Genomic DNA, 12,601 nt, shown 5'->3' on the forward strand with positions numbered 1-12,601 from the left:
CATAATGGTGATTAACACAGTGCGGGACTGACCCAAGGATAGACAGATGCATGGATGAAGCAGCAACGAAGCACAGAGACAGACGCCCTTCCTCAACATACACAAAAATGAATTCCAGGCAGACAAAACCCAAAATGTGGAAGTCAAAACTACAAAGCCTGCAGTCTCACAAATCATGACAATGAGGGAGACAATCCAGAAGGTTTGAACAATTATTACACAAAAGGAAATTCAAAAGGTTACCAAGAATATGAAAAGATGGTCAGCCTCAACAGTGACTACTGAAAAAAGGACAAATTTAGCCACGAGATACCATCAGACTGGCTAAATATTAGGAGGTTTGACAATAACAACCATTGGTGAGAATGTGAATCAAAGGTAACTCTAATACACTGCTGTGGGAATAGAAATTGTCACAACCACTGTAGAAAACAGTTTGGAATTATTCTAGTAAAGCTAATCTACCCATTCCTTATAATCCATATTCCCACTTCTAAGCACTGACTCCTAAAGAAATGCTTGCACGTATACAGCCAAGATTACTGAATAAGAATTTAATAGAAGTGTTATTTGTAGTAACCAGAAACTAGAAACAATGTAGATATCCATCCACAGAATTTATATATTGCAGAATAGCCAAAACCAGAAAATTACAGAGGAATAATAAAACACAACTTCATGCAAAATTATGATGAAACTAAAAATAATGTTGAGAGAAGAGGGGGAAAAATTGTTGTGCCACTTAAATAAAACTCAAAAACATGCATCTACTACTTTTTAGCTAGTCGTCAAGTTATTTGTAGGTTCCCTAAATTTGAATATGACACCCTGTAAGCAAGCAATCCAGATATAAACTCAGAAGCAATACATAAAGAAGTTTAATGCATGAAGCAGAAAAAATTTTGATTTCCAACTACATCTACTATTAATTCTTTCATAAGTTTATTGTTTTACTAAAATAGTTACAGACTGAAACAAGAGAATTCTAAATTAAGTGATCTTCTGGTGGAGACAGTTATTACTAAATTTTAAAAAGTACCAGATACATGTAATTTAAAAAACTAAGAAGTAGGTGTTTATCTTCTTTTAAAAGTTAAAAACGTCACTTTGAAAAAAAAATTTTTTTTAGTGAATACCTAAAATCACCCATAGATATCTATGAATACATGGGTACATTTTCTAAATTTTCATCTTTCTCCTTTGGTTCCCTCATTGCCCTCCCCTCATCCCACGGAATCCTATCCTAAAGTTGCCACTAGTCCCATCTCCTCTCCCTCAGCAACCTACTTTCTTCCTTAGCTCCCTGATTCAGTTCTCAGGAAAAGTTCAAGCATATTTGAGAGTCTGGTATCTACAGTGTTTATGTAATAAGCCTCATCTCTAAGACTGAGAAGAAATGCACCATCAATTTCAAGTCCCAGAGAGAAGACTGGAAATATGGAGTTTTGGAATCTCTTCAAGCATAACTTTCATATGCTAACACATTCAGGGGTCCAGTCAACTCATTATTCTCTTCAAAGCTTGCTATCTTACTTCAGCAATACTGAGGGCATCCAAGCTTCTCTTTGGCTACATTTGAAATGACTTTTCAGAATGCTTTGCTAATCGAGGTCTTCTCTACAAGTATTTTTAAGAACTTCAAGAGAAGGAAAAAAGAAAAGCCTAAAGGCAACTCATTTTTAAGTATATTTCATATCCCAAAGCTACTGACATCAAAGAATCAGGAACTGTATTTGAAACTGTGATTTAAAAAGTTAGGTTTGAATCATTACATAATAAAACAGAAAACCTAACAGGAAAATGTTTAATTTACCATAATGATGGTGGTAAGCCCATCATATATTCAGTACTGGTATAACATACACAAAGAGAATATTCTGCCAAACAGTTTATTAACAGCACATACAACACATTAACATTGCTTTGTTTACTTCAGCGACCTTGCAGACAAAACCAAAATCCCCCACCCCAGTTAATCTCCCTCCTGGTATCTCTACAATGATAAAAATTAGAGTGGGTGGGTGAAGCCGCAAAAGTAAGGGCTCCAAAAGTATAGGTAGTCATGACACCCACATGTGTGTTCAGAAAACCCACAATTTGTGGCTGTTGAGTATACTTAGTAGTCTGAGGGCCCAGAGTTTTCTCCCCAGACTCCTAAACTCCAGTTTTAAGCAAATATGCATTAGTTCAATCAAGAAACCAATTAAGATAATTTCAGCGTCCCCTAACAGACCACAAAATGAACAAAGACAGCATTTTCTGCTAACTATTCAGCAATACTGACTTGGGGCAAATACTTATTTGTAAAATTGGATAAACCCAGAAAGAATTTATCACATAGTGGAGAAGAATTGATGTCAAGTCAATGCTATCCATTTTCTTTTCCATATAAAGTTTTACTTCCAGCATAAAGGAAGGTATTTAGAGAAAAACATAAACTTTGTTCTAGTTACCGGACAGATGTATCTGTCTTTCATGGTTAAACTGAAAAGCCATGGATACAAGAATTTAGAACCTAGTACAGGGCCTGGCACGTAGGAAGGTAATAAATACTTTGACTGAAAAATGAAATGGGACTTTTCATCTTCTTCATAAAAAAAAATAATTCATGAATGACAATAAAGTAGCTTCTCCTGTTAGGATTAAAAAAAAAAAAACCCTCAAATGTAGCTTCCAGAATCCTAATATAGTATTACTGACATAAAGAAATGATATCCTAGAAATAAGATACTGAATCAAAGATGCAATTTGTTTTACTATGGTGTGTTTAAATTATTTAAAAAAATTAGAAATATGTTTTGTATGTTTTTCCATAAAAAGATTAAAGATTAATTTTTAAGGCCAGTTAACCAAAACAGTATATTATATCTATGAAGGGTACTAATATTTAAGTTAGCCATCTCAGCTTTTTATTCTTTCTTATAAAATTGCAGCTTTTGGAATTATGGTATTTTAATATACACTCATTAAATGTAATCAAGGCTGGTTTGTTTTTTTCCCCCGAAGGTAAACCTGACTAATGAAAAACACCAAACACAGTGATTGCTGACCTCAGTTTCCAAACTAATCAAAATCCCCTGCAGTCTTACATCATGGTCACAAATGTCATAGTACTACACATCTGCTATGTTATTTTACAGTTTTCAATGAGAATTTGCAGACTTAAATGTGTTCAACACTGAGAGTTAAATTCTGAAAGGATTTTGTGCTATCCTTATGGGCATTAATAAAGGACGTTAACTCTTACCTTTGTGAAGATGGCCAGGGGCATGCCATACTGGTCCTCCTCCAAGCCAGAAATCAGCCCTGGTATCAGGACCACCTGGCCGGTATTAGCTTGAGGTTGAACAGTAATCGGAGGACTATCTGAGGGCAAAGAGTCCTTTGGAAATGAGTTTGTCTGTTCTGACCCCACCTGTTCTCGTTCTTTCAAGGAGGAGTCCTCTAAGACACTAGGATCTAAGGTCTCCCAGTCACTTTCTGAAGACTCTGGAGATGGGCGAGAAGGAGGTTTCAGATATTGATTGCTATCACTGGCTTCTTGTTCACTGCTATCATCTTCTACCTGGAACAAAGGTTCTTCAGTCTTGATGGCTGCATCTCCTCCATGGTTTCCCAGGATTTTCTTGACAGTTCCCAAGTTGGTATTTGAAATGTCAGAAGCAGGCATACAAACAAATTCATCTGCAGGGGGATTACTTTCCTGAAGCCCAGCATCTTCAGACATACTCTTTCGGGGTCTGTACTGAGAACTGTCACTGAGTCCATGTTCAATCATGCCTAAAACATACAATATTGGAGAACAGTTTGGCTTAGAATAAGATATTAGAAGATAAGAGCTGTGTGCTGCTGCTACTGCTGCTAAGTCGCTTCAGTCGTGTCCGACTCTGTGCGACCCCATAGACGGCAGCCCCCCAGGCTCCTCCATCCATGGGATTTTCTAGGCAAGAGTACTGGAGTGGGTTGCCATTGCCTTCTCCGAAGAGCTGTGTATTCTGCTTTAAATAGTGGAACTCCTATAAAAAATTTTAATGAGCTATGCTCGCTCAAATTTTAATTGAAAACAAGAAAATCTCAGACAAAAGAGAAATCTATTGCCAAAGTGAAAATATCCTATTAAAACAGGCAGTGACCTTAACCACTTTGTCCTTGAAAAGTTTTATCATTCAAAGGTCCAGTAAGAGTAAGAGAGTGGAAACTGCTACCCTCTTACCTGGAAAAAGGGATAACACAGTCATCAGGGCACCCACCAATTTATTCACTGGAGAAATATAAAAGAGAACCTGAAATGGAATCAATCAAAATTAAATTAGAAAATCCACGAGTCCACAATGACACTTTAAAAAAAAGAAAAAAGCAAAGAAGCAAAGAAGGGAGAGAAGAAAACTCTTCTTTATGGAAGTATAACAGCTAATAAATACAGAATTTATGACAGAATCAGAAAATCATGGTTCAAGTAAAAATTACCAACGGATGCTGAAACTATTGTGCAAGGCTCTTGGGCAACAGGATATTCACATTAGCTTCAAATTTATCATCCCACAGTTCACCTATTAATTGCAAAGGAAAATAACAAGTACTAATATGAAGAAACCTGGCAATCACCACCTTAGTCAAATGATCAAACTTCATATCACCAATAAGAGAACAAGCAGTTTATGGGCCTCCAAATATGATGCCCCAGAAAGACACATCACTACCTATACAATATTCTTGCCAAAAAAGTTTAATCTGAAATGAGCCAAAGGAAAATAATCATATGAATCTAATATTAAAATGCAACTAATCTGGATTATTAAAAAAAAAAAATCCATGTCATAAAAACAGAGAAACAAAACAAGAAGCGAGGTGGTAAAACTGTTTGAGATTAAAGAGAGCTAATAATGCAATACATGATCCATGGTCCTCAGATTAAGAAAAGCAAACAGTTTATAGCACATTATTATGACACCTGGGGAAATCTGAAAAGGCACTGTACATTAGATATCATTTATTATCTCAATGTTAAATTTCTTGAATATGAAAATACTCTTGTTATGTAGGAATATACCCTATTCTTTTTTAAAACATTTTATTTATTTATTTTTGGCTGTGCTGGGTCTTCATTGCTGTGTGGGCTTTTTCTTTAGTTGCAGAGTTGGAGCTACTCTCCAGTTGTGGTGTGACAGCTTCTCACTGTGGTGGCGTCTCTTGTGGAGCATGGGCTCTAGGGCACACAGGCTTGCTTAGCTGTTCCACAGCATGTGGGACGTTCCTGGATCAGGGATTGAACCCATGTCTTCTACACTGGCAGGTCGATTCTTTACCACTGAGCCACCATGGAAGCCCCAGGAATATACCTTTATTCTTAAGAAATATATCTGAAAATGTTTAGGAATGAAGTACTATGGTTCTACAAATTAGTTGAAAATTATGACGATTCAGGGGAAAGAATGAACATATATAAAACAATGGAATGCAAAAGTGGCAAAATGCTAACAACTCATAAATACAGATGAAGGATGTAAAGTGTCCATTAGAAAATTATTCTATCAACTTTCTTGTAGGGTTTTCAGAATAAAAATTGAGGGACAGGGTTCAGTTAGATACGAAACTAAAACTAACACTGCAGTGAAAGTCACTCAGTCGTGTCCAACTCCTATGACCCTGTGGACTGTAGCCCGCCAGGCTCCTCTATCCATGGGATTCTCCAGGCAAGAATACTGGAGCGGGTTGCCATTTCCTTCTCCAGGAGATCTTCCTGACCCAGGAATCGAACCGAAGTCTCCTGAATTGCAGGCAGGTTCTTTATCAACTGAGCTATGAGGAACACCAGTGATAATTAAATTAGATGAAAAAACAAGCATATAGTTGCTGAGATGAGTTTTTTTCTTTGCTTTAACAATTAAATCATTTAGTAGCACTAAGTCATATCTAATAAAGCATGGTGCCCACAATCACCTGTCCTCTCCTTAAACACTGATGATTTAGGGAGTAGTGTGTAAATACAGAGACACCAAGACTTGCATTAAAGGATATCTTTATCAAGTGAATATAAAAAGGGTATACCTATGATTTGCCATGTTAAATAAAGCCTAGTTGATCATAAATGCCACTGCATGTGGCTAGACTAAGTATTATTTTGCAAAAATTTTTTTCAGATATATATAACCATGTGCACTGTGTTGAAAAACATTTTTTTTTTAAAATTATAAGTTGCAATAAAAATTTGAAACTTACAACAAAACAACAAAAAACCAAACCTGATTAAAAATGGGTATAGGATTAGGGAAGACATTTCTCCAAGGAAGACACACAAGTGGCCAACAAAAACATGAAAAGGTGCTCACAATAACTAATTATTAGGAAAATGTGAATCAAAACCAGGAGATACTACCGCATACCTATTAGGATGGCTACTATCAAAAAACAAGCAAATAACAAATGCTGGATAGAATGTGGATAAATTGGAACCCTTGTGTGCTGTTGGTAGGAATGTAAAATGGTGCTGCCACTATGGAAAATACATCAGTTCCTCAAAACATTAAAAACAGAACTACCATGTGATTCAGAGATGTCTCTTCTAGGTATATACTCCAAAAAACTGAAACCAAGGTCTTGAAGACATTTACACAGGCCCATGTTCACAGCAGTGTTATTCATGAGAGCCAAAAGGTAGAAGCAATCCAAGTGTCCATCAATGAATGAAGGGATAAAAAAATGTCATATGTACATACAATGGAATATTATTCATCCTCAAAAAGGAAGGAAATTCTGACATCTGTTGTACATGGATGAACCTTGAGGCCACTGTGCTAAAAGAAAAAAGCCAAACACATATGATTTCACTTGTGATAAACCTAGAACAGTCCAATTTATAGAGACAGAAAGTAGAAGGGTGATCGCCAGTGGTGGGAGAAGGGTGAAAGCGGAGTTATTGTTTAATGGGTAGAGTTTCGGTTTTACACAATGAAGAGAGTTCTGAGGACAGAATACCACAACAACGTGAACATACTTAATGCTAAGAAACTGCACACTTAAAAATGGTTAAGATGGTTAATTATACGTTATGTGTATTTTACAACTAAGCTTTTTTTAAAGGTTGAAATATTGCACTAGTACATGTTTCATTCTTTTTTTTAAATTTACTTTCCTGTTTGAAGAAAGAATACATATTCGTTTAGAAAACCAGAATACAGAAAAGTATTTCCTTCTTAAAAAATATACATGGTCACCAAACTGTTGCTGTCTTTCCTTCCAATCTCTTTTCAATGAATAAATACAATCTATTTATAAAATCAGAATCCTGGGCTTGATATGTAGTTGGATCATCATTTTTCACTTAACATGCTATGAAACATCTTTACGACAATAAAACCACTCAGAATCTTTTTTGTTGTTTGGATATACAAGATAAAACTTAAGTTATTCATTGATAATTTATTATTAAAAACGATTCTGTGAAAGAATCTCTTAGAGCTCTGTGTCAGCTCAGGTAAATTCTGGAAAACAAATCTCTTAAGAGGACAATTACTGGGCCAAATGGTAAACATTTTTATGATAATTAATTATACTGGACATTGTGAATGGCTGACCCTCCAACATCCATTCCATCTCTATTGAGCACAGTAATACTGACCACAGATCCAGGGATGGCTCCTGACTCGTCTAAACCAAAGGTCAGCAAACTTTCTATAGAGTGTGAGATAGTAAGCATTTTTCATTTGTGGGCCATTTGGTCTCGGTTCCAACTACTTAACTCTCCCACTGTAGTTCAAAAGCAGCCATAAACAATAAGCTGAAGAATGGCTGAAACTGTGTTGCAATAAAACTTTACTTACAACAATAGGTGGTGGGCCAGATTTGGCCCTGGGGCTTAAGTGTGCAGACCCTGGTCTAAAATCCCTTATAATTTTTTATCTAAAATCATGGCAATCCCATCCCTTTGTACCAGACAGTGTATCTGGAGCCCAGGCTTAAGCCAATCAATACAGACATTTCTTCAGCAACAATTATTGGTTCTGGGTAGGCATATGGTCTCACAGGCCCAGATGAATTAAAGGGAAGAATTCTCATTAAGTGATTAGGGAAAAGATATTATCTCTGTCACTAGCATATAGCTGAGGCAGCATATAGCTCAACTACTGTTGGCAGTAATCCTATACTACAAGGGAAATCAAGCTCAAGATAAAGCTAGCACTGTGGACTGTAGAGCAAAGAGATGAAAAAAATCTAGGTACTTAATTATATTATCAAACCATTCAGTCAACATACTCTCGAGTCTGAAGCAAAGCAATACATTTTTTAAGTCAATTTAGACTGAGTTTTGGGGACTTCCCTGGTGGTCCAGGGGAGGACTCTGGACTTCTACTGCAGAGGGTGCAGGTTCCATTCCTGGTCAGGTCACTAAGATTCCACGTGTCAACACAGCACAGCCACATACGCATACATACATAGAGTTCTCTATTACCGACATAGTCAAAACCACCTTGATAACTGAATGCTATCAAACTGCCCCCAGAAAACACTGCACGAATTCACACTGCTATAGTAGTAAAAAAGAATATGTACTTTAGCTCACTGCAATTTGATAGCCAAAAAAGTCTTAATTTATACTTTAGTTTTAAGAAATGCCAATAAGTGTAAAATATTCCATCCATCAAATCTCACCTTTTTTTCAAGAAGAATTAGCTTAAATAGGATTAGAACCTGAAGAAAGAAAAAAAATATTGTATTAAAATAAGAAATCCAAGCCTATTATTCATTTGCCTTTGTCCCTCCTCAAACATAACCATGTAACATTGAGTCAATAATATTAAATAATTCTAGTTCTTTAAAAATAATTGAAAATTATGAACTTATACTGAGAAATTAAGTATTTGAGTTCTCTAAAAAATGTGAGTACCACTTATATCACTATCAAATTGGACTTTTGGGAGGAAGTTGTGCCATTTTTTGCTTGAAATATCTGCAAGCCCCTTAAAGGGAAGGTACTATTCATTTACTTCTGTTTGTAAATGAAATGTAAAAAAAAGAACCTCACAGAGCAGACAGATACTCACTATACGTGTTAAGGGAACAATCAATGTGTGTATGCCCCAGTCAAAAGACATTAAGTATAGAGATTTTGCTGGAAAATGTTTCACTCTCAGGGCAACATGCAAAATAGTCTACAAGATAAATGAAAACATATTTCTTTCAGATGTGGTATACACACACACATGCACACACACACATATACACACAATGGATTACTACTCAGCCATAGGAAAGAAACAATGCCATTTGGAGCAATACGGATGGACCTGGAGATTATCATATTAAATGAAGTAAGTCAGAGGGAGAAAGACAAATGCCATATGATATCACTTACATGTGGAATCTAAAATACAATGTAAATAAACTTATCCATGAAACACACTGACAGGCTTACAGAACAGATTTGTGGTTACCAAGTGTGGGCGTGTAGGGGGTTGTGGGAGAGGAGTGAATTGGGAGTTTGAGAGTGATAGATGCAAACTCCTACATGTAGAATGGATAAACAACAAGGTCCTGCTGTATAGCATAGGGAACTATTCTCAACATCCTGTAATCAACCATAGTGAAGAAGAATAAAATAAAACAGGTTTCTTTCCACTCTAATTTCATAATATCCAAAATATCAACAACTGTAGAAGAAAGTATCCTATCCTGCACTGAAATAAACAGACACTGTGTACTTTTAGAAATTTCTATTATATAAGCACTACCAACACTTTTAACTTTCTATCATTATGACAGCTGTCTCAGAAAAATTAAAACATGGTTATGCCATAATCTGTATTAGACCATGCAGCTCATGGAATCTGCCTAGTTAAATGAACATAATTTTAGTACATCATAAATTTAAATAAAGTATCATACCTTGTGTCGAAAATGAAGCACAAGATCCCGAGGAGATAAACCTATAATGTTAAAAAAAAGAAAAGAAAAGCTAATCTGTGACTACAACCTGTTTTTGTCAAGGGAAGTTTTATTTTTTTTTTCAAGGGAAGTTTTAATCTCCTCAAAAAAGTTAGGTAAAAGTAGGACTATGCAAAATTTAAATATTTATGTAATATCTGATTATGTACACATACAAACAGAACTTCAATACTATCAGATAGAATGTCCTGCAATAATGGAAATATTCTAAATCTACATTGTCCAATAGAGTAGACATAAGTGGCCAGTGAGTACTTGAAATATGGCAAATGACAAATTGATTTTTAAATTTAATTTCTATTAACTCTAATCTAAATGCAAACAGTTACTTGTGGCTAGAGGCTCATGTTGTGGCCGTGCAACTCTCACACCTTCTTCCCATTCTAAAGCCATCTTACAAATTGCACAAGTTTAGAAATCCTGAAGCTTGTACTTCACAGTGGCAGTCAATCATTTAAACAAGGTTTTTGGGCACTACACCCCATAGGTATTATTTCTGCATCACAGTCTTCTCTGATTGCCTGCCATAAGACAAGATAAATTAATTCAGAGAAAAATATATCCTCTGAAAAGGAGTTTTATAACCAACTCACATTACACATAGAACTGCAAAAGTGAACCTAGCACAGTTTGGCTACTTTATGCTAAAATTTGAAGTGAGTGAGCATAAATTACTATGTGATCAAGACTTTTTAAAAAAAATTAAAAAAAAAAAAAAAAATCATGAAAAGGACTTTTACCGAGTGCCTGACACACCAATGGATGTTCTTGGTTGTGAAAATAGCGTAAACCCCCAACTTGAAAAATCTTAGAATAGAAAGGCACTAATAAGCAGATCTCTCTCTCCCTTGCTCTCCCTGTGCTATGACAAGGAACTGACCTGATCAGCATTAATGTAAGGAAAAGAAAAAACTTCCATTATTATTCTGAAAAGCTGAAATATGCCTTATACAATAATACTTCTAAATTTTGGTTGGAGAATTTAGATACCATATAGAAATGTAACTCTGATCATGAAGTTTTACATGCAACCAACATACCAAACAAAAAGAACAGAGGGCATTTTTCCTGACTTGTAGAAAAAGCGACTTACCAAGATATACCTGGGATCCTTCTAAGGAAGTTCCTCCCAGGGAACTATTCATATGTTCATAGAGCTCCTATAAAATGAGATTCAGTTTAGAACACTTTACCATCAGTTTAGACACTGAATCAGAAATAGGATGACCAGGGGAAAAATGCTTCAGTTTTCAGACAAACTGAAGCAGTTTTGTCTCTTTGAAACTCTGCCAGTTTCCAGCACTCCTTCTTTCTTTACCTCTACATTTTAGAGCTTGATCCATTCCCATGGTGGTATGGATTCCTAGGATAAATTCCCTCTACGTCCTTGCTAAATAACTGTCTCTCTCTCACTAGAATCCAGGAGAGGTCCACGCTGTATACAATAATGGCAGCCGTGAGAAAAACATTATTCTTCAGTAAAATAGTCATGTAGTTTTTCTGTGCTTTTTGATATAGGAGTTAGGATCCAGAAGCCTGATATATAAACATACTGTGCAGGGTATTAATGAGATAACAAATGTAGAGAAGCAATGCCATAGCAAAAGGGCTACGATCCATTAACAGAAATATTTGTTATAATCAACTGTAGTCATCATTTACTAAGTAGAAATTGTACATTTGGGGCAGATCTTTGGCCAATTTTCAATGTTATTTTCAAAGAAGAATATCTTTCTTAAGTTAATAAATTCTCTCTCACAATATTAAAGATCTACTTGATTCATGAATCTGTCTTCAAACACATCCATGGAGGATAAAAAGTTACCTTTAGAATGGAAATTTGGGAAAAATCCTTCTCTTCAAAATATGCATGTGTAATGAGTTGAAGTTTTGCTTGAAGTAAGCCATAGAGAGGCTTAAAGAAAAACAGAAATTACCATTAGTTTGATAATAGTAAAAACAAAACAAAACAAACACCCCACAACTTTTTAACTTGAAAAGACCAGAAAGGAAAAAGTTACTGACAACTTTAGTATCTTATTATTCACAGTTGAATGTTGTTAAGTCACATGTTCTAGTTTCTGGGGTGCAGGTACAAAGTAACCACCACTCAGAGCACTGGGTTGGGAGTGTGGGCACAGACTTCCTGCGTGTTGCTCTGGTCACTCAGTCACATAACTCTGGGCACTTAACCTCTCCATGTCTGCTGCCTAATGTAAACCCGTGCATATGGAAGGATAATCTCATGGAGAGAGGAGCCTGGCGGGCTACAGTCCAAGGGGTCACACAGAGCTGGACACGAGTGACTGACGAACACTTTCACATTCAAAAGCACTTACTAGACTATCTGGCTATAGAAAGCACTTAAATGTTAGCCATTAGTATCATAAAATTTCTTTCTTTCTTTCTTTCTTTATTTTTTCCCAATTATTTTTATTAGTTGGAGGCTAATTACTTCACAATATTGTAGTGGTATTCGCCATAAATTGACATGACTCAGCCATGGAATTACATGTGTTCCCCAACCTGATCCCCCCTCCCACCTCACTCCCCATCCCATCCCTCTGGGTTATCCCAGTGCACCAGCCCCAAGCACTTGTCTCATGCATCCAACCTGGGCTGGCGATCTGTTTCACACTTGATAATATACATGTTTCGA

At 36.1% G+C, this 12,601-nt stretch overlaps 1 protein-coding gene across 1 annotated transcript in view; it reads right to left on the reverse strand.

The window, feature by feature from the left end:
• Window positions 1-12,601, reverse strand: part of AVL9 (AVL9 cell migration associated) — a 59,603-nt gene that overhangs the window by 21,359 nt on the left and 25,643 nt on the right. Inside the window, exons 5-10 of the mRNA XM_061165407.1 lie at window positions 11,768-11,857; window positions 11,036-11,102; window positions 9,883-9,923; window positions 8,650-8,688; window positions 4,214-4,283; window positions 3,248-3,780 (exon numbers count right to left, since the gene is read on the reverse strand). Of these exons, the coding sequence (XP_061021390.1) occupies window positions 3,248-3,780; window positions 4,214-4,283; window positions 8,650-8,688; window positions 9,883-9,923; window positions 11,036-11,102; window positions 11,768-11,857 (840 nt within the window). The remainder of the gene's footprint in view (window positions 1-3,247; window positions 3,781-4,213; window positions 4,284-8,649; window positions 8,689-9,882; window positions 9,924-11,035; window positions 11,103-11,767; window positions 11,858-12,601) is intronic.

This window comes from Dama dama, chromosome 18 (assembly GCF_033118175.1).
Source record: "Dama dama isolate Ldn47 chromosome 18, ASM3311817v1, whole genome shotgun sequence".
NCBI classification, from domain to species: Eukaryota; Metazoa; Chordata; class Mammalia; order Artiodactyla; family Cervidae; genus Dama; species Dama dama.